At 44.3% G+C, this 21,747-nt stretch overlaps 1 protein-coding gene across 16 annotated transcripts in view; it reads left to right on the top strand.

Moving 5' to 3' along the window:
• The window catches only part of EPHA6 (EPH receptor A6), a 1,277,595-nt gene that overhangs the window by 1,124,947 nt on the left and 130,901 nt on the right, over nucleotides 1–21,747 (top strand). For all 16 annotated transcript variants that reach the window (XM_068270648.1, XM_068270650.1, XM_068270649.1 and 13 more), the window contains one exon: nucleotides 19,287–19,348. In XM_068270648.1, the coding sequence (XP_068126749.1) occupies nucleotides 19,287–19,348 (62 nt within the window). The remainder of the gene's footprint in view (nucleotides 1–19,286; nucleotides 19,349–21,747) is intronic.

The raw sequence follows: 21,747 nt of genomic DNA, 5'->3' as shown, positions 1-21,747 counted from the left end.
TTAAATACAAGCAGCCGCTATGTGTAAGAGGCACGGGCGGGTAGGACTCACCTCTTCCTCGTTCCAAGCGTGCGCTCCACTGACGTCACTTCCTGCAGCGGAATTTTATTTTTTTGCCTCAGGCGGCAAATAGTCTAGGGCCGGCCCTGGGTAGGACTGTTTGAATACATCATATATAGAGCACTGTCTTTTATGCATTGCTTTTTCTTGGGCGCCTCCAGGCTACTGATCATTTTTGATGGACTCTATTTGTGAGGAAATCCTATGGAGTTCATCATTTTCTGATATTTGGATCAGTCTAAAGGTGGGCACACCCGATACAATAAAGTGATCCAATGTTATGGCAAATCGATAAAAACGATCAGTTACACAAATAAATTGAACGTTTTTTTCTTCTTTGTTCAAGAAATCAAATTTCCCATTTTTTTCAGAAAGTGGCAGATTTTTATGATCAATCTTAATAAAGATTGAATGGTGTAGGGTAGAGTGTCAAATTTTTGACCCGGTACATTTCTGAATTCTCTCATTGGCCAAATACTGCTGAGTCGGAAGTATTGGACCAATCAGAGAATGCAAAAGTTTAGCACAGAAACTGGAATACCGGGGAAATTTTAGGACAATCACAAGACTCCTAAAAAACTCAGCAGTATTTAAGTCTTGTGATTGGTCTAACATTTTCTGCTGTATTCCACTGTAAACTTTTGAATTCTCTGATTGGTCCAATACTTCCAAGTCTTGGGATTGGCCTAAAATATCCAAGTCTTGGTAATGCAGTAATTCTGTATACGTACAGCTAAAGAAAGTCGATTCGAAATCGGAATTCCCCAGAAATGTTCCAACCATCCCTACTAACCAACACAATCTGCTCATACTGTAGTATTCAAAATCTGTTGGCCCTTATACTCCATGGAGGTATTAAAATTGGTCAGTGATTGGCCAATCAAAATTGGATATGTGTACCAGGCTTTACACTAGCCCATTATCGACAGGTACTTGGATGTCAATGGCAGTACGCAGGGCAATCGGCAATCCCCCTGAGGCTGGGTGCACACATAGCAGAAACGCTAGCGTTGCAGAAAACGCTTTGTTTTTGCCTCTAATGAAAGTCTTTGGGCCGCAGGAAAAAATGCATAAAAACGCCTATGTGTTTTCTATGCGCTTTCAAAGTGCTTTTTCGAAAACCCTGGTTGTGTTGCATATTATGCAGGAATGCTACCAATATGCACATAATGAAAGTCGATGGGAACACAATGGTATGCGTTTTTCATGCATTTTACATGCATTTTTATAAGTTTTTTTTACAAAAAAATGTTGTTGTTTTTTTTATATTATATATTATATTCGCTTCCTGTTGTCTTCCAAGTGATTTGCAGAAATGGAAATATAAAAATGCATGGAAAACACATACAAAATGCATATGTGTCTTGTATTTGCGAACCGCAAACGCATTAAAACGCACGCAAAATGCATGGCACCAAAAACACAGTAAGGCCCCGTTCACATCTGAGCGTTTTGCCAGCGATTTCAGAAAAACGCTCAAGCGCTAGCGCTTTTTAAAGTGCCAGTGCCATAACTCCCTGTGGGCCCGTTCTCACTTGGGCGATTTGCGTTAATCGCCGGCGATTAACGCAAATTGCCAAACGCAAATTTGTCTCCTGCACCATTTTCCAGCGACTTCCTGGCGATCGCGTTTAGTGCTATAGATGTGCTAATCGCTAAAAAATCGACCAAATGTGAATGGCGACTTTTTTCACATTAATCGCCAAAAGCGCTAGCGTTTTGCATTTTGCAAGTGTGAATGGGCCCTAAAAACGCACAAAACACGCACACAATATTAACATAAAACTTGACATAAAACGCAGCCTTTCACGCTATGTCATATGTGAACCCAGCTTGAATGGACGGTAGATTGCCCAGGAAACAGCTGCAGAGGACATCTCTTTCTACAGCTGCAGATCAATGCTGATAAATCTCGTACCTGCAAATTTTTAGGAATGTAAAAGAGAGACACCTTGAAGTGCATAAATATTTAGCTGAAAGACGCCCCTGCCACATCTCCACTTATGCAGTTCATTAAGTATTCATAAGCCAAGGAGCATTTACTTGCATTAATTAATGTCTCTAATGGCCGCCATCAGCAGCAGAATGATACCAGAAAAGCAAATTGTATTTAAAGCTTGTCTCAAGGCACAGATCAAAATATACCATGTAATCGCTGAGTAATCAGAACGCTCTAAAGCTGCCTGTGTGAGTGAAATGAGGCTCCTGCAGCTAAATTCCTGTCTGAAGCTGCTGCCATTGAAAGAGGTGATCTATAGCAAACTGAAAAGTGTGATGTTTGGCTCAAATTGAGTCAGAGGCCACAGTTCTCCTGTGTACCTTTCTGCATTTACGGACAGTCCTAGTGACAATGGGGCCCTGGGGCAAAATAAACCTGAGTGGGCCAGACCCCCATATGCTGCATTAGGGTAGCTGCCCCTTTATTTTTGGCAAATCCCCCCCCCCCCCCCATGAAAATCTTTTCTCACCCTTTCCTTACCTCGATTCTGAAACTTATCACAGACGGCAACATCTTTGGTCCTGACAGGTGCATCGCTGCGGAATGTTTGTAAATTCAGTGTTCCGAAGCCAGAAGAAATAATACCTGCTCCCCCGAATGCTTGTGGGGGAGGAGAGGGATTCAGCATAGCTAAACTGCCTAGGTTAGGTATCACTTGGAGAGTGGGGTTTCAAACCAATATACATCAATGTATAGATATAGGAATTGTTTCTCTGTTACTGAAACCAGGATAATTAATATCAAATTGGGTGTCCTGAATAACTTACTACATTCTAGACACGACAAGATAAATAACATTTATATTGTGCTTTTCTCCTGGTGGACTCAAAGCACAGTGTTCTTCCCAGAATTTTTTTCCAGCCAGGTGGCATGAAAAAGTAGCCGGGTGGGATGAGAGAATACAGGATAGGAGTAGGGGAGGCGATGACAGCCGGGTGCTCACCAAAACTAGCCGGGTGGAGCGCCCAGCTAAAAGAGCCTGGGGAGAACACTGAAGCGCTTCAGCTGTAGCCACTGAGGGTGCGCTCAGTAGGCAGTAGCAGTGTTAGGGAGTCTAGCACAATGACTCCTTACTGAATAGTTGCTGGTTTACTGAATTGTGTGTCACTAAATTGCCTCCTTATCCTTATAAAGTTTATGCCGGAGGACTAGATAGGTTTATTAATATCACCATTTTTTAGCCTGCAGTCTGGAGCAGTAAAGTGAGGACACCATCGTATTCTGTTTCACAATTATGGTAGCCGCTCCGGCCTCATCAGAATGAGCTGTTTTCTGCTGCAAATAACACTTGCCTACAAACTGCACTCTATTTCCACCTCCTTCCTCCTCTGCCCAACACAACAAATATATATAACCCCTTTTATCTCTGGTCATCTGCACCAGCTTTCCCCTCCTACCAATAACCGCTATGTAAATTTCATCAAAACAAAATTAATTACCTCGAATTAATTGTTGGGTTATAACCTTCATTTACATACATTACGTGACCATTTTTTGAGTTTAATTATAATGGGTGCGGGGGGGGGGGGGGGGGGGATTATTCCTGTGTTTACATCTTCTCTGTGCTGTGAAAAATGAAATGACTCAGAGTAGCTAATTGGCTAAACTTGGGCAGCCTGTGTTTTTCAAATATTTCTAGGTTTTAAGGTGGCCACACACCATTTAATAAAATAATCAAAGATTTTACAGCAATTCAATAAAAACGATCGGTTGTACAGAGTAATTGAAAGCTTTTTTTATTCTTCCTCATTTGTTCGAAAAATCTGATCGAATTTTCAGTTTTTCTTTGATAAAAGGAGATCGGGAGTGTTGGATTTTACTGATCAATTTATAGTAAAATTGAATGGTGTAGGGTAGATTGTATTGTAGTATATATAGTCTGGTCACTTAAAGAGTAACTGTGACCAAGAATTGAACTTCATCCCAATCCAGGGCCGGATTTACCATGGGGCACTGCACTGTAGGCTTGTGCCTACAGGCGCATGAGGGTGGAGAGGCGGCTCCCTCCCCTCCTCCAGTGCTTCTCTCCTTTCTTCCCTGTGCAGAGTTCCAAGCAGAGCGTAAATGGGATGCTGCTCACTCAGCTCTCGGCATTCCACTGATGAGCTCTCCCTTCAACTGGGGGCACCTCTAGCTACCTAAAGCTTGGGGGGCACCTGTAACTACTTAAAGGGCAATTGTAGCGAGAGTTATATGGAGGCAGCCATATTTATTTCCTTTTATGCAATTCCAGGTACCCTGCTGATCCTCTGCCTCTAATACTTTTAGCTATAGACCCTGAACAAGCATGCAGCATATCATGTGTTTCTGACATTATTGTCAGATCTGACAAGATTAGCTGAATGTTTGTTTCTGGTGTACTTCAGACACTACTGCAGCCAAGAAGACCAGCAGGGCTGCCAGGCAACTGGTATGGTTTAAAAGGAAATAAATATGGCAGCCACCAAATATCTCTCGCTACAGTTGTACTGAAGGTACTTCTGGCTACATAATGCTAAGGGACACCTGTACGTACCTACGCTAGGCAAGGGAAGTAAGGGAGAAGTGACAGCCAGCACATGTGGCGTGCAGTTCGGCAGGAGTTTGTAGGTTCATGGTGGGCGATGTCTAGGGTGCCAAGTAGGCTCCTGTGATGTAAATCCAGGCCTGTCCCAATCAGTAGCTGATACCCCCTTTTACATGAGAAATCTATTCCTTTTCACAAACTAACAGATCATCAGGGGGCGCTGTATGGCTAATATTGTGGTGAAACCCCTCCCACAGGAAACTGTAAGGACCATAGTCCTCACAGTTTCCTGTCTGTAAACCTTGTTGCATTGTGGGAAATAACAGCTGTTTCCAACTGCCAAAAAAAGCAAACGGCAGCTACTTCCAGTGACATCACATGCCAGCAATAAAAATGTCTCCATGTGATAAATGTCAGAATGTAAATCAGGGATAGGAAAGCTTTTACAATGGGCAAACACTGACTCATTTATACATAAATATTGTAAAAATGAAGCACTTTTTTTATTACATTATTTTCAATGGAGTTCCTTTTTAACTGTCCATCAGTGGGGCTCACAATCTAATCCCTTCCATAATCGTATGTCTATGGTATATATGTATCATGTAGGGAAGGGGTCCCTAAATTTTTAATATACTTCAGATTCCTGGGGGGCCGGAACATACATACAATGATGTTGAAAAACGTTACATTGAATCTAGGTATTGATTCCTCCCCCCAATCATGCCCGGAGGAGAACTCCCAGCAGCAGTCACTCAGTTATGCAGCGTCCGTGTGCACCAGACAGTGAAGCATACTCAGGTGACAACCTGTCGTTTAGTAGTTTCACCTGATGCAGAACTGGATTGGAAGCTAGCGAATGACTGCTCACTGGCTTCTACAGTATGTGGATGGGTGGTGCCAGTACTGCTATTCTATATGCGGGTCACTGATATTTAAAGGTGCAGTGGGCCGCATCTAAAAGTTATACATTTTGTGTTTGGGGGCCAGTGAAAAACCCTCGGAGGACACATTCGGCCCGCAGGCCATAGTTTGAGGACCACTGATGTAGGGTATCATAGGCAAACGCAAGGGGGATTCCAGCTGCCCAGAATCCCCCTCAGACCAGGGCCGGTACAGTGTCTGCGGACAGGCACAAGTTAAGACACCAGAATATCTGCAGATATCCTGCAGCTCACAGCACCGCCCCCTTCCTTTCCCTGCTACCGTTAACTTTGAATGGAGCAGCAACGTGTGTACAGAGCATAGAGCAGCTGGGGAACTTAAAGTGGATCTGATATAAACTTTTACTCATTGCATAATTGTGTTCCTTACATATAGTTTATAGGGCATTCCTCAAGCCCAATACTTTTTTTTTTTTTTAATACTTGAATTCCCTATAAACTAAACAAGCCTCGCCCACAGCTTCTCCAAAGAGCCTTGGCACTCTCAGACCCATGTAGCAAGGAATTATGGGAGCTCAGTCTGGGCAGGAGGAAGAGGTGTTACTAGCTTTCAGAGATTTCAGAGGCAGAGAGGGAGGAGGGAAGAGGAGAGGGGAGTGAAGTTTTTACAGGCTGAGAGGTGGAGATGCAGGCAAGCTTGCCTGTGTAATGTGACAAGCAGAACATGACTGCTTTAATTGTATCACAGGAAGAAATAATCATATACTGTTGAAGCTGTTTGCAGCTAGATTTGCTGTGTAAAGATTTATAGACAAGTTACTTGTGATAGTTCGTTTTTCATCTCGGATCCGCTTTACCATAGTCAGGTATGAGCACAGCCCTGTGCCCTGCTGTGTGAATGCTTCACTTTCCCCTTCATTAGCAATGTCGGCTGTCCTCATTATTATCTGTATCCAAACTGCTCCTGATCCATCCCGTTGTCGATTGGGAGCAGATCGGACATTTAGGATAAGACAAACTCTGTGCTTACAGTGCCCTGGCTGGGATTTGAATCTGGGACTCATCACTGCAAGGCGAAAGTGCGAACCACTACGCCACAGTGCTGCCCGTTAATAAGAGATCTGGGGCCATTACCAGTCCTGCACATAAATAGGGCAAAGATCAGACATTAGAAGAAACCTCTGCAGAATTTTGCTGCTGTCACAAGCCGATTCAAACTATCATTTCAGAACTTCTTTCCGCTAACCTATTCAGGGGTATAGATGCTAAAACTGCTTGGCTGCTGCCGCTGCATCTATTTCCATAATTCCTTGTTACTGTAAGCAGAAGCACGGTAATCAGATATTGCTCAAGTTTCAAACCTGGCTGCCCCCTGGTCCGAGATCGCCCTCGTTCCGCTGAGTTCTACAACTAAAATGTTCCCTCTTTCTGCATTCTGGAAGATCAGCAGTTCTACAATCAATTTGCAAGATGGAATTATTTGGAGACAGCAGCCTAGGCTCAGAAAGTATCAGAACTGTAATATGTTTCTTTAGCCTAAACCAAATTAGGCAACAAATCGACTCTTTTCCTGTTCAGGAAGGGAGAACTAAATCACTTAAAGATTTGCTGTGTTGTGCAGAACCTCAATAACATAATTTTCCAAAGGGGGCCATGATGAATGACTTTGATACCATTGCAATGTTCATCGCCTCTTCTTATGAATACACTTCAGCTCCAAATTTACATTTTGCTTAATATCATAATCTAAGCACAATGTTTGAGCATTAAAGGAATAGGAAGTCCAGAAAGCAGGCGGATTCAAAAATCATTGGTGATCAGTGGCGGCAAAACACTGGGGCACACCGGGGCACTATCCCCCCCTGGGAATCACTGTGCTCCTCTAAGTGCCTCCATGCTCAATAACATACATTTACTGTTTATCAGCTAGACCATGTTCCCAAATGTATCAGCAGCTTAATTATAGGTATGTCTCTTTATTGCCAGAACTGCAGCAAGGTGAACCTTTAATACAGAAACTACAGGCCGATGATGTCAGAACATTCACCCTCCCCCAGACCAGCTGGAAAGGCAGCACTGTGTATAAATGCTGCAGCATAGTAAGTTTAGTTTAGTGAACGCAGTGTATGTTTTCCATACACACTGTGCACTAGTTGACGTACAATGCAGTTAATTTACTCTGTGATTCTGGAGTTCAGTGTTAACTCTCAAAACCAAATCTGAACAAGGCTGGATTTATACTTTGTGTGCCCCTAGGCCAAGTATTTTGCGGTTCCCCTTCCATGTGCAGCAGCGCCTCTCCCATTCCATGTGCAGCCCTCTATTCCATGTGTATCATCCACGGTCAGCAGTCCTTTTCTTTCATGAACACCTTGAGCATCAGTTTCCCTTTTTCATGTATTACTCCCCATTTTCAGCCTCTTTGTTCATACGTAGCAACCCCTTTTCATGTCCAGGTGCCCTCTTGGGCTGTAGCCGTCCAAGGCCCGGGCTTTTGTGGCCTTTCAGAAATCCGTCCCTGGATCTGAAGCCATCTGAGCTTTCTGTAAAGAAAGGGAAAAAAAGAAAAGAAGATAACTTTTCATATCATGTAACAAGAAGAAAAGCAGCCTATGCAAATCACACCCAAATGGCCACCAGACTAGACGTTGCTATGACACTTCCTGTTTTGCCGTTTTTAGTGCTACATCTTCACGATGAAGAAAGAAATATGGATCTTTTCTGGTACCTTCAGCAAAAATCCATTCTGCCCCATAAAGGAGGTGGGAATGAGTGCTGGCAGAGGATGCGTTACATAAAATATAAGCGGCTTAAGGACCTGCAGGAGAGGGTTAAAGCAAAGGATTGACAAAAAGCCGTGTTTCCTCCTATGCCAGACTTTCGGAGGAATTGGTGAGTTATTATGCCCACTGGTGTGGCATGCCTGGTGCAGGAAGCACTTTCTAAACAAGACGTACGGCATTTGCACGGCGCTCTGACAGGCCCTCTCCCCGGGACTGTATTTTTCTATGGAACGCATTAGTCAGTGTGAGTAATCAGAGTTTACAGGCTGCCTTCGGATTGTTCTGGGTTTTAAACCGTGCAGCTGCAGTTTAATATGGTTTTAAATATGGCGGATCTTTTTTTTTTACGGCTCTAAGTGGAATCTAAAGAATTGCTGCTTTCCAGCGTTTATTAGGTCTCAGATGACCCGAAAAAGTTAGCCATACGCTGTGCAATGTTTCGGTTGGATGTTTGGATCAATAAGATCTTTCAATCTAACTAAATCAATTTAATCTAGGGATTTATTGGGGTTTTAGGGAATCTAGGGATTTCTGATCAAAATGTCAATCAAGCGTCTTTCTTTCCCAGGCAGCACCAGTACATTTTCCTCCTTATATAGGCAGCACCAGTACATTTTCCTCCTTATATAGGCAGCACCAGTACATTTTCCTCCTTATATAGGCAGCACCAGTACATTTTCCTCCTTATATAGGCAGCACCAGTACATTTTCCTCCTTATATAGGCAGCACCAGTACATTTTCCTCCTTATATAAGCAGCACCAGTACATTTTGCTCCTTATATAGGCAGCACCAGTACATTTTGCTCCTTATATAGGCAGCACCAGTACATTTTCCTCCTTATATAAGCAGCGCCAGTACATTTTCCTCCTTATATAGGCAGCACTAGGGTGAAGAGGTGTATCTACAGGGGTGCAGGTATGACGTGTGCCATAGGCGCCTCTTACTGAGGGTGCTGCTCTTGTAGCATCCTTGATGTTCTCCATACAGATTCTAGTTTTTATCTGGGGGACATTCTGCTGCCTGGCCTAAATCTTTTGGGGGACAAGCTGCCAAACTGTTATTTGGGGGATATGTATAGGCTGACGTATTGCGATGCTTCATTCTTACAGGCCATGCTTCACTTCACTTGGACACAACCAATTCAACCCAGAATACATGTTAAAATATTTGGAGGCCCCCTTCCCGTCCCTTGGGTTGAGTTTCAATGTTTGCCATATGCCTCTGCCAGGGTGCCTTCATCGTTATCCAGGCAGCACCAGCGCTTCTTCCTCCTTATCCATGCAGTGCCAGCGCATCTTACACCTTATCTAGGCAGCAGCAGCGCATCTTCCACCTTATCCAGGCAGCACCAGCGCATCTTTCTCCTTATCCAGGCAGCACCAGCGCTTCTTCCTCCTTGTCCAGGCAGCACCAGCACATCTTCCTCCTTATCCAGGCAGCACTAGCGCATCTTCCTCCTTATCCAGGCAGCACCAGCGCATCTTCCTCCTTATCCAGGCAGCACTAGCGCATCTTCCTCCTTGTCCAGGCAGCACCAGTGCATATTCCTCCTTATCCAGGCAGCACTAGCACATCTTTTTTCCTTATCCAGGCAGCACCAGTGCATCTTCCTCCTTATCCAGGCAGCACTAGAGCATCTTCCTCCTTGTCCAGGCAGCAGCAGCGCATCTTCCCCCTTATCCAGGCAGCACCAGCGCATCTTCCTCCTTATCCAGGCAGCAGCAGCGCATCTTTCTCCTTGTCCAGGCAGCACCAGCACATCTTCCTCCTTATCCAGGCAGCAGCAGCGCATCTTCCTCCTTATCCAGGCAGCACCAGGCACAGCACATCTTTCTCCTTATCCAGGCAGCACCAGTCCATCTCCTGCCTTATCCAGGCAGTACCAGCGCATCTTCCTCCTTATCCAGGCAGCACTAGCGCATCTTCCTCCTTGTCCAGGCAGCACCAGTGCATATTCCTCCTTATCTAGGCAGCACTAGCACATCTTTTTTCCTTATCCAGGCAGCACCAGCGCATCTTCCTCCTTATCCAGGCAGCACCAGTCCATCTCCCGCCTTATCCAGGCAGCACCAGCACATCTTCCTCCTTGTCCAGGCAGCACCAGCGCATCTTCCTCCTTGTCCAGGCAGCACCAGCGCATCTTCCTCCTTATCCAGGCAGCACCAGTCCATCTCCCGCCTTATCCAGGCAGCACCAGCACATCTTCCTCCTTGTCCAGGCAGCACCAGCGCTTCTTCCTCCTTGTCCAGGCAGCACCAGCGCATCTTCCTCCTTATCCAGGCAGCACCAGTGCATCTTCCTCCTTATCCAAGCACTACTAGAGCATCTTCCTGCTTATCCTGACAGCCCCAGTGCCCATACACCCAAATGACCACCATTTACAACAGCAGCAGGACCTTCCTATCCCCATTAACCACTAACCGTACCAGGGTACCCCTGGAAGCAGGGCCGAGGCAGAAGCGAGAGAGGCTCCAGCCTCAGGGTGCAGATTAGGAGGGGGCGCACAACTCACTCAGCTATTATTGCCCTATTGTGTTTGAAGCAGAGATAAATAAGAAAAGGGGATACATGGCAGTGATTGCAAGCCAGATAACTAGAGATTAAGGTGTTGGGGGTCCTGAGGCACCTCTTACTGTAATAGCAATCAGTGTGTGATGGCTGGGGTGGGAGGGATGGAGGGGCGCACTTTGGTCTCTCAGCCTTGGATGCTGGATGACTTTGTCCCAGCTCTGCTAGAAGCACCAATAAACACTACCCTATGCAGGACACTTCTTACCTTTTTCCAATACAACCCCTACCTACTCCAGCAACACCACTATACCCCCATACATAGCAACACCAGGACACCTCACCCATACTCTAACCACTGCAGCTGCAACATGTTAGTTGTCATAGTAGCAGCCGCTAGTGAAGTATCGCTTTAGCAGCGAAGCCCAATGAGAGACAGGTTGAGATAATAAATAAATAAAAACATTTATATTGCACCTTTCTCCTGGCGGACTCAAAGTGCCGGACCTGCAGCCACTAGGATGGGCTCTATAGGCAGTAGCAGTGTTAGGGAGTCTTGCCCAAAGTCTCCTACTGAATAGGTAGGTGCAGTTACAGATACAGATAGGTAGGTGCAGTTGCATTTACAGATAAGGTTTAACCTCCTTGCCGGTTATCCCGAGCTCAGCTCGGGGTAACCTGCGCAGGAGGATTTCTCAGGCCTCGCAGGGCCGATTTGCATAATTATTTTTTTGTTACATGCAGCTAGCACTTTGCTAGCTGCTTGTAACATTCGATCGCCACCGCTACCCGCCGATTCGCCGCTACCCGCCGCGCCGAGCCGCCCCAGACCCCTGCGCAGCCTGGCCAATCAGTGCCAGGCAGCACTGAGGGGTGGATCGGGATTCCCTGTGACGTCCCGACGTCCATGACGGCCCTGGGCTCGCTACATGATTTGAAAAAAATAAAAATAAAAAAAAAGTTCTGCGCTGCCTCCTTGCCGGCGGGAATTAGACCGGCAAGGAGGTTAACTGCAGGAAAGTTCAAAGAGTCATTAGTTTTGCTCTGTTTTATAGTTTAAAACTTTAACCAGTACACTATCCAGTTACAGATAAGGTTTTACTGTTTTACTGCAGGGAAGTTCAAAGAGTCATTAGTTCTGCTCTGTTTTATAGTTTAAAACTTTAACCAGTACACTATCCAGTTACAGATAAGGTTTTACTGCAGGAAAGTTCAAAGAGTCATTAGTTCTGCTCTGTTTTATAGTTTAAAACTTTAACCAGTACACTATCCAGTTACAGATAAGGTTTTACTGCAGGAAAGTTCAAAGAGTCATTAGTTCTGCTCTGTTTTATAGTTTAAAATAGTGTGGATTCTAAACAGGAATGATGCAGAGTGTGGATTCTGTGACAGAATGATGCAATGTTATTTAAAAAAAAAAGGCTAATTAACCGTAAATAAAAATAAGAGACTCTTTTCTTTGCTACTAATGTTCTATTCATTATCTGTAGTACATATACAATTCATTATATCATTAGTTTGTGTTCACTTCAGGTTTGCTTTAATGGATTTTTTCTTTCTACAGCATTTTTTTTATTATTATTTCAATTGGCTATTGCATTCCTCTTTACTGCATTAGTAAGGTAACATTTCATTGGTAAGTAACTTAGCATAATGTACAAACATTTCTAGAGGCTTATGCAAAGCCGGGGGACAGCTGTACAAGCCGTTAGATTACAAAGCTGTAATAGACCACCTAAGGCTCGCGGAAAGAACGATAATTGTAGTGTTTTCAAATGAAACGCGTAGCTGTCCTCACCTGTGTTCTAACGGGGCTGAAATAGTTCCATGACACTGAAACGCGTACAGGAATTAAACTCCTCAATCAGAACTTGTTTGTTCCATAATGAACAGCAAGAAGGAGAAATCTTTTGTTTGCTTTAAAGTTTTTTTTTTCCCTTTCGATAATTTTAAGTGGAAAATGTGACAACGGGAACATTAAAAAATATTAGAAAATAGGACCGCCAACTGCTAACATTACCTTAGAAGTTTATGATTTTTTTTAATTTATATTTATTATAAACAATATTACTTAGTGTGGGTTTGTGTGACATTTAAGAGTTTATTATTGTAATATTCTTCCTGGTGGGAGAACGCAGGCAGTTGTGATTGGGTATAGAAAAGGAAAAATACTAAATATCACATCTGCTTCATTGACTTCCTTCTAATTTGCACAGCTGGCAAAAGAGGATAAAAAAATCACCCAGGAGGGAGGGGGAAGTGCGAGTGTAGTCAGGTCCAATGCAGGGTGGGCTAACAACAATAGCCCTCTCTGGGCCCCCAGCAAACAGATCATTATGGGGCTTGCTTTAGCACCATGCCCCCCCCCCCCCCCTTTCTGGAGCCTAGGGGCTGTGGGGGCTCCCTCCTCCTCAGTTCCCCCTTGCAGAAGGCAGCAGGGATATAACATGACCCCTCTGGGCCCCCCCAGCAAACGGATCATCATGGGGCTACTGACCCCCCCTCCCTTCTGGAGCCCAGGGGCTATGGAGGGCTCACTCCTCCTCCATGCTGAGGCAGCAGAGATATAACAACACATCTTGAAGCCTCCTTGCACTCCCATCATCATGGGGCCCTTGCAGTGTGTATGTTGATATAACAACACCCCTACGAGCCTTCTAGCAAACAGATCAACACGGGGCTTCCTTCAGCAGCATTCACCCCCCCCCCTCTTCTGGAGCCCGGAGGCTATGGGGGCTTGCTCCTCCTCTCTTCCCCCTTGCTGAGACAGCAGGGATATCATGACAACCCTCGCTCTGAGCCCCCCAACAAACAGATCATGATGGGGCCCTTCTGGAGCACCCTACATACTCCCTTCTGGAGCCTGGGGTCTATGGGGGCTCGCTCCTCCTACTTTCCTCCTTGCAGTGGTAGCAGGTATACATAGCTCCCAACTGTCCCTCTTTGGGAGCCCTGTCCCTCTTTCCTCCTCATTTGTCCCTCTTTCAGGACTTTGTCCTTCTTTCTATGTAAATATATATATTTCTCTACTAAAAAAATGTTTGATTTAGGCCTCTTTCCCACCAGGACGCCTGGTCGTGTTGTAGATGGACGCTACCAAGAGCCGCGTTATACAGCTCTTGGTGCGTCATTTTTATGCTATGAGATGCGGAGACCATGTGATCCGCATCACGTGGTCCCGCCGGCCAATCACCGCACAGAGCGGCCGCTCCAGGAAGTAAACACTGCACGTCACTGAGTGCAGTGAATATTAATTAGCCATGTGGCTGGCCGGCTGGAGACCTCCTCCTCCAACATCGCTGAGCATGTGCAAACAGTCTAACACGGCTTAGCCGCATATAACGCACAGCATGCAGTACTTTGTTTGAACGTGCTGCGTTACACTGTAACGCAACGTGGGCACTGTGAACAGCCCATTGATTTTTCATTGCTGTGCAGTGGGCTGCATTCCAGGCTGCACTAACGTGCGCCTGTAACGTCCCACTGTGAAAGCATAAACTTAATTCCCATCCTTTAAATTGATATATTACTAACTTTAAAATGTTAATATGAAGGAAAAGGAACCAGGATAGAAAGGACCAGTGTGGTATGGATTATAAAACAACATATTTTTCTTATGAAATCTTTATCGTATGGCGTTACTAGGGGTGTGGTGGGGGTGTGATCAGGGGTGTGACAAGGGCATGGCTTAAGTGTCCCTCTTTCTCATCTCAAAAAGTTGGGAGGTATGGGTATATAACAACTTCCCTTTGAGCACCCCGGCAAATAGCTCACCATGGGGCTCCCTTCTGCAACGTTCCCCCCCTTCCTTCTGGAGCCCGGGGTCTATAGGGGCTCCCTCCTCCTACCTTCCACCTAGCTGAGGTGGCAGGGATATAACAACTCCCCTTTGAGCATCCCAGCAAATAGATCATCATAGGACAGTGCATATGTAGTTGAGTCCAATGCAGGGTGTAACAATACCCTCCAGGCCCCTTAGCAAACAGGTCACTGTGTACACACGCCTTCTTCTGGAGACCAGGGGCTTTTGAGGCTTGCTTCTCCCCCTTCCCCCTTGCAGAGGCAGCAACACCCTTTTGAGTCCCCAGCAAACAGATCATGATGGGGCCCTTCTGGAGCACCCTACACACTCTCTTCTGGAGCATGGGAACTGTGGGGGTTGCTTCTCCTCCCTTCCCCCTTGCAGAGGTAGCGTCAGTACAAAAATACTTACCTGCTTCCATTCCGTTGGGTCTTCTCCCGAGTCCCGACACTCTAGCTCTGCTGCATGCCCAACTCCCGATTCATGTCTTGTAATCAGGAGCCAGAGGAGGCAGCATAGAGCAAGTGACTGCTGGGAGGAATAGGAGAGCAGGTAAATATAGTTATACAGTGCTACCCTGCATGCGGATGTGTAGAGGGAAGAGGAGCAGGCCCCCACAGCCCCCCCAACCGTGGTTGCGGGGGGATATTATTATCCATCTGATCCATGGAGTTCTTTGCTGGGGAGCCTGATGACTTGAGTTTACACTAATGTTTCTAACAAAATAGATTATGATGACAATAGAATGAGCAGTTTTATTAGGTACTAGTAGACATAAACCCGTTTAAAAACTGGCTCTAGGTCAGTCTCTTACCGCCACTGCCACATGTTAGTACCCCGTCCGCCAAGGACACAGGAACAGGAGTGTACACAGGGACAGTTACGTTTTATAGTATAGGATTTTGGTATACGAGAGAATGACTGGATAGTGTTATGGTTAAGGCCTCTGCCTTAAACACAGGGGGCCAGGGTTCGAATCTCACCTGTTCCTGTTCAGTAATCCTGCACCTATTCAGTAAGGAGACCTTGGGCAAGATTCCCTAAGACAGCTACTATCTACTTAGCGCGCCCTAGTTGCTGCAGATCAAGCGCTCTGAGTCCGCCAGGAGAAAAGCGCAATATAAATATTATTTGTCCATATTTTCGCTGGCACAGACTGGCATTTACATTAGTGAGAGCGGTTCCTTCTAGCTGGGAACAGCCAGGTTAGGGGTTGTTTAAGCCAGACATCAATTCAAGCGTCTGCTTCAAAATAGTGATTAGAGGATATTTCTTTCAACTCCGCAGCATCTAAACGGCCGCAAATTACAGAAAGGTGGCAATCAGCACGAGCCGGCGCGACCCCTGCCGAAGTCATTCCTTTAATTGCCTATTTTGTTGGGAGACTAGCTGTAGGGTCTGAACACTTATTTACAAAACTTCAGATAAAATGTTTCCAGGCATGCCAGCCTGTTAAATTGGTAACCCCGAGGCCAGGCCTAAAGATTGTTGACAAACCTCTGTGGTTCTGAACTCCATATATTACATTCACAGCGAGGGGCTCAGAACGGTGAGATCGTCAGAGGCTTCGCTGCTCCCGATTCCGCTCTTTGTACTACAGAGCCGCCGCTGTTTCAAAAATACACACAAGGTCGAAGGGAAAGAGCTTAACCTTCTTTTACTCTTCTTTATTTAATATTCGATGTCAAATTTGCGGTCTTCTGATGCTCTTTGGATGAAGTCCATAAACATCTTATTTTCCTCTCCATCTTTTAGCGTAGTTAACAAACATACTGATTAAATACTATACAAATTGTGGGGTATAACAGGATATTCATGGATTAGAAAATAAATGGTCTGAGAATAATATATGGATTATGTTAAAGTGGATCTGAACTCAGATTGTCCTCTCTGCTCTATAAGATACACAACAGCATAATAACCTTTAAAGTGGATCTGAGGTGAACTTTTACTCATTGCATAATTGTGTTCCTTTCCTATTGTTTATAGGACATTCCTAAAGCCAAATACTTTTTTGTTTTTGATTTAATACTCTAATTCCCTATAAACTAAATAAACCACGCCCACAGGTTTTCAGAGAGCCTTAGCAGTAGCAATGGCTCATGGGAGCTCAGTCTGGGCAGGAGGAGGAGGAGGTGTTACTAGCCATTGACTTCAGAAGCAGAGGGGAGGAGGGAGCGGGGGGATTAGGTTTTTTCACAGGCTGAGTGCTCAAGATACAGATAAGCCTGCCACTGTGTAATGTTTACAAACAACATGGCTGCTGTCATTGTATCACAGGAAGAAATAATCATTTTCTATGAAAGCTGTTTGCAGCTAGATTTGCTGTGTAAACTATCTAAACTTTAGATAAGATATATAGACAAGTTACTTGTTATAGTTAGTTTTTCATCTCGGATCCGCTTTAAAGAAAAACATTTATTTGTTACAGCTGATACAAATCCTAAAAATAACTCTCCAGTATTTCTACATCCCTGCTTTCATGGAAGCAGACATATTGTTAGTATCCTATGCTTTCAAATGAGCTTATCTGCCATGGCAGTCGGGTAACACAGGGGAGAGATCAAATTACAACTTGTGATTAGACACAAATGAAGGGGAATTACACAGGCTAAACTCTCTGAATACATACAGGGTGTATTCCTCTATGTTCCTTCTGTCCTGTGCAAGAGTTCAGGTCCACTTTAACAAACATACTGATTTAATACTATACAAATTGTTAGGTTTAGCACGATATTCGCGGATCAGAATAATGAATGGTCTTAGAATTAGATATTGAGTATTTAAATCTGGACTTCAAGCAAAGTTAACCTTTTAGCAGCCAAATAAATTAAACGAAAATTCGGCCCTGTAGTGGCTCTGCAGCCCAATAAAGTTTTACTTTATTTGGCTGCAGGGCCTAATTTTTCCTGCCGCTGGGGAAGTGTGCCCTCCCCAGCCTGGCAGGCTCAGTGGGTATGTGGCGGGAAGCTAGGGGTGGCAGCTGGGAGAGCTGATACATACCCGTCTGATCGTCTTCCTCTTCCTCCACCGCAGCAGCAGCATACTCCCTGACATGTCTTCTTGGTTCTGATCACGTGATATGACATGTGATTGGGATCCAGGAGACCTTGTTTAGCATTACAGCGCCTACAGGTGGTGGAAGAGGGGTGATGGAAGAGTTTCTTTCATCATTTCCATCACCCTTTTTCCACCACCAGGTGGCAGTGTCTCCTGGATCCCGCTCACATGTCATATCACATGATCGGAACCCAGAAGACCTGAGAAGAAGCCATCCGGAACAGGTAAATATAACTGCTCCCTGCCGCCCGCTCATTTGGCTGCACTGGGCCAAAATTCTAAGGATTTAAACTTGTAAAATTATGTTTTGCTGTGCTACACTTAGGGCACAGAGGGACAGAGGTGACACCATAGGGGGAAGGGGGGAGCTGAAGTGGAACAGAGGGGGGCACTGGAGGTGGGGGTATAGAGGAGGTACAGGCTCTAGAGGTATTGCAGTATTTCGACTTATGAACAAATTCGGATTAAGATAAAAACGAACCTACAGTCCCTATCTTGTTTGTTAATTGGACTACCTACACTTTGAATGAAGATTCCTGCCAATGGACTGCACTGAGTTACTGCTGACAGCCATATTCCCCATTTACCTCTACTCTTGCATTTGTACAGTATTGGGAAGAGTTCTGTAAACACATGCATACCTTTCAACTTTTTGAGCTGAGAAAGAGGGACACTTAAGCCACTCCCCTATCACACCCCTGACCACGCCCCCATCACACATACCATAAAGATTTCATAAATATGTTGTTTTATAATTCAAACCACACTGGTCCTTTCTATCCTGGTTCATTTTCCTTCATATTAACATTTTAAAATTAGTAATATATCAATTTAAAGGATGAGAATAAAATTTAGAGTCAATTAAACACATTTTTTAGTAGAGAAATATATATTTATTTACATAGAAAGAGGGACAAAGTCCTGAAATAGGGACAAATGAGGAGGAAAGAGGGACAGGGCTCCCAAAGAGGGACTGTCCCTCCAAAAGAGGGACAGTTGTGAGCTATGCACATGTGCCTAAATAGATAAAACACTGCACCACGTAATTGTAATAGATCTTTTTCTACAGCTGGCTGCCACCTCTAGCAGGTGACAATTTTCTGCCTTATTATTTTTTTCTTTATTGTGCATTAAATAGCAAAACATCAAACATCCAATAAATGAAAGCAGAGAAAATAATGAAAGCAAGAAGAGTATTTTTTTTTTCATTTTACTTTTAAAGGACAATCAATCACAAAAATTGCATTTTAATGGAATAGTTTACATTTGTTGGAAATGATGTCTAAACACGCGAGTCTATGTACTGCTGGACCTGTTCTTAATGTAATGATTTTTTCGATGTGCTCGGTTTCCTAATAGCTAATGTTTAACAATGATGCATAGAGAGGTGCTGATGATTACCTCTGATATAAGTCATTATGTACAGTTCCTTATCTGACGTATGTGCGGAACAGGCAATAAAAAATTCATCTGTGCGCTTTGCCACGAGCCCTTACCATCACCTCACAGCAGCCTCGACACAAATAATTTACCGCGGGAGCTTTTTCCCCTCTCCCTGCAGCCTAAGACATATGAACTTCATTACAGCAATACAGATAATCTCCCTGTAACAGCTGGAAATGTATATCCAACCTCTAATACACCTTTAATCTTCCTAATGAATTTCTCTGTTGTATTTGCAGGCCGGCCTGTAATGATCGTGGTTGAATACATGGAGAATGGATCTTTGGACTCCTTCCTGCGGGTGAGGCCTCATTTGCTGATGACATTTCAATATGTAACAATTGCGGGCTCAGGATGTGAAATCGTTTAGCGTGAATTCATTTTTTTACATAATATAATTCATGGATTTGTATTTCTCTATAGTATTATCTTGAAGGATAACTACCTTTCCCCTGAGTGGAATTATGTTGGCATAATGAAGCAAAAAAAAAAAGTCTGGGGAAAAAAGAAAACTTAGAATTAAAGGACCACTATTGCAAAAAATTGTAAAATTTAAAATACTTGTAGACACATACATATAAGAAGTATGTTTCTTCCAGAGTAAAATAAGCCATAAATTACTTTTCTCCTATGTTGCTGTCACTTACAGTAGGTAGTAGAAATCTAACAGAACCAACAGGTTTTGGACTAGTCCATCTCTTCATGGGGGATTCTCAGCATGTCCTTTATTCTTTATGAAGACACTCCCTGAAAAAGATTTATATAAAGATGCTGGCCAGAGTTTATTGTAAAAAAAAAAAAAAAAGATGCTTGCCAGACACTTCTTTGGCAGCTGAACGGAGCAACTGCCATTTACTAAGTGCTTTGGGAAATAAAGAAAACCCATGAAGAGATGGCCTAGTCCAAAACCTGTCGGTACTGGCAGGTTTCTACTTCATATTGTAAGTGACAGCAACATTGCAGAAAAGTAATTCATGGCTCTTTTTATTTGTTTGTGTTTACATGTACTCTAAATTTAAGGTTTTTAACGATAGTGGTCTTTTAAGACTTTATTTTTCCTCTCTTAGTTACAGTAGATCTACAATATCTGTACCCCAGATGTTTTGAACTATGTATATGGGTCCAGTGCAGACGGCCCAAGTGTGCACTACAAGTTTCCTTGGAAAAAACCTGGAAAACTTGTAATTAGTGTTAAGGTCTATACCCACAAAAATAGGAGGCAACACATGAAAATGGGAAGCTGATGCTCAAGGGAGCTGTTCATGAAAGAGAGGGGCTGCTGTTCATTGATATCACAAATGAAAGAGGGGGCTGCACATAGAATAGGAGGGGCACTGCTGCTCAAGAAAGGGAAGCCACAATATACTTGGCCTAGGGGCACAGAGAGTATAAATCTGGCCTTGGACTCACTTAGCACTGGTGGGCACCAGGGCTCTTCAGGTAAGTCCCCTTGCCTGGTATCATGGCCAGTAATAAAAGCCAGGGTTTATGTTGCCATCTGATTGCCCTGGAATCGGAGAGATAGGGTGGCACTCCGGCTTGTCTGAGACTAATGTCTCAAATTTAATAAAACATACAGGTTGTTGAAATTTGTATTCTGAAGTCTTCGGGATTCTTCTCCGTCTTCACCGGCAGACTTAATTGCTGGATGCCCCTTGCCTTGTGGATAGAAAGTTTCTCCCCATGTTGCCTGCACTTTAATACCTTGTACCTTAAAAAGGGACTGCAGGATGCCCATCCACTTTATGCTTTTGCACTCAACTACCAGCTGTGGCCACCAGCTCTGTGTATAGACTTAAGGCCTGGAGGCCAATTGTAGTAAACACACTCTCATATCGAAAGGACACCAACAACATTCTTTGAAAAATACAAGGAATTATGAACACAGAAAATGTCCTTATGTTGTACAGTAAAACCAGACATGATTTACTCTTGAAATTGTTCAAACTGCATGGTTTGGCTAAAAGAAGAGTCACATCGATATGATCTAAACACAGTGAACATCTCCAGCTCAGATCTTTAATAAACCAGTTTCCACTTAGAAAAATGAACTTATTAGGATGATGGACAGTACATACTAAAATCAGTTATCCCAGATCCAAAACATCTTCTAAAAATGTTGACCAATGTTGTGGATAGATATTCACCTACACAAGGTACTGAGTGAGACAATCGGTATCACACGTTGGAGGTCTCAAAATGTGAGGAACAGATGCAAAGGCACACTGCCCCCACCAAGATCAAAAGTGTCAAACTCAAATACAGAGCAGGAAAGTTCCCTGGTGTCTAGTGGCCCACCTTCCTCGCGTATACAGTTCCATGGATGTCTAGTGGCCCTCCTCTATCCCCTATACAGTTACCTGGGGTCTAATGCCTCTACCCTCCTCTAAACAATTTGTAGTATTTAGCGGTTCTCCCTCCCCTATACAATTCCCTAGTGTCTAGTGGCCACCTCCCTGCCCTATACAGCTCCCTGGCGTCTAGTGGCTCCCTCCCTCCCCTATACAGTTTCCTGGTGTCTAGTGGCTCCCTCCCTCCCCTATACAGTTTCCTGGTGTCTAGTGGTTCCCCCTCACAGCCCTAAACAGTTCCCTGGTGTCTACTGACCCCCTCCTTCCTCTATTCGGTTCCCTAGTGTCTAGTGCGTTCCCACTCCCTCCCCGATATGGCTTCCCTGATAATCTAGAGCTTCCCCTCAAG

The sequence above is a fragment of the Hyperolius riggenbachi genome, chromosome 2 (assembly GCF_040937935.1).
Source record: "Hyperolius riggenbachi isolate aHypRig1 chromosome 2, aHypRig1.pri, whole genome shotgun sequence".
NCBI lineage: Eukaryota > Metazoa > Chordata > Amphibia > Anura > Hyperoliidae > Hyperolius > Hyperolius riggenbachi.
The sequence above is the reverse complement of the archived record's forward strand: the minus strand, read 5'-3'. Positions and strand labels throughout refer to the sequence as shown.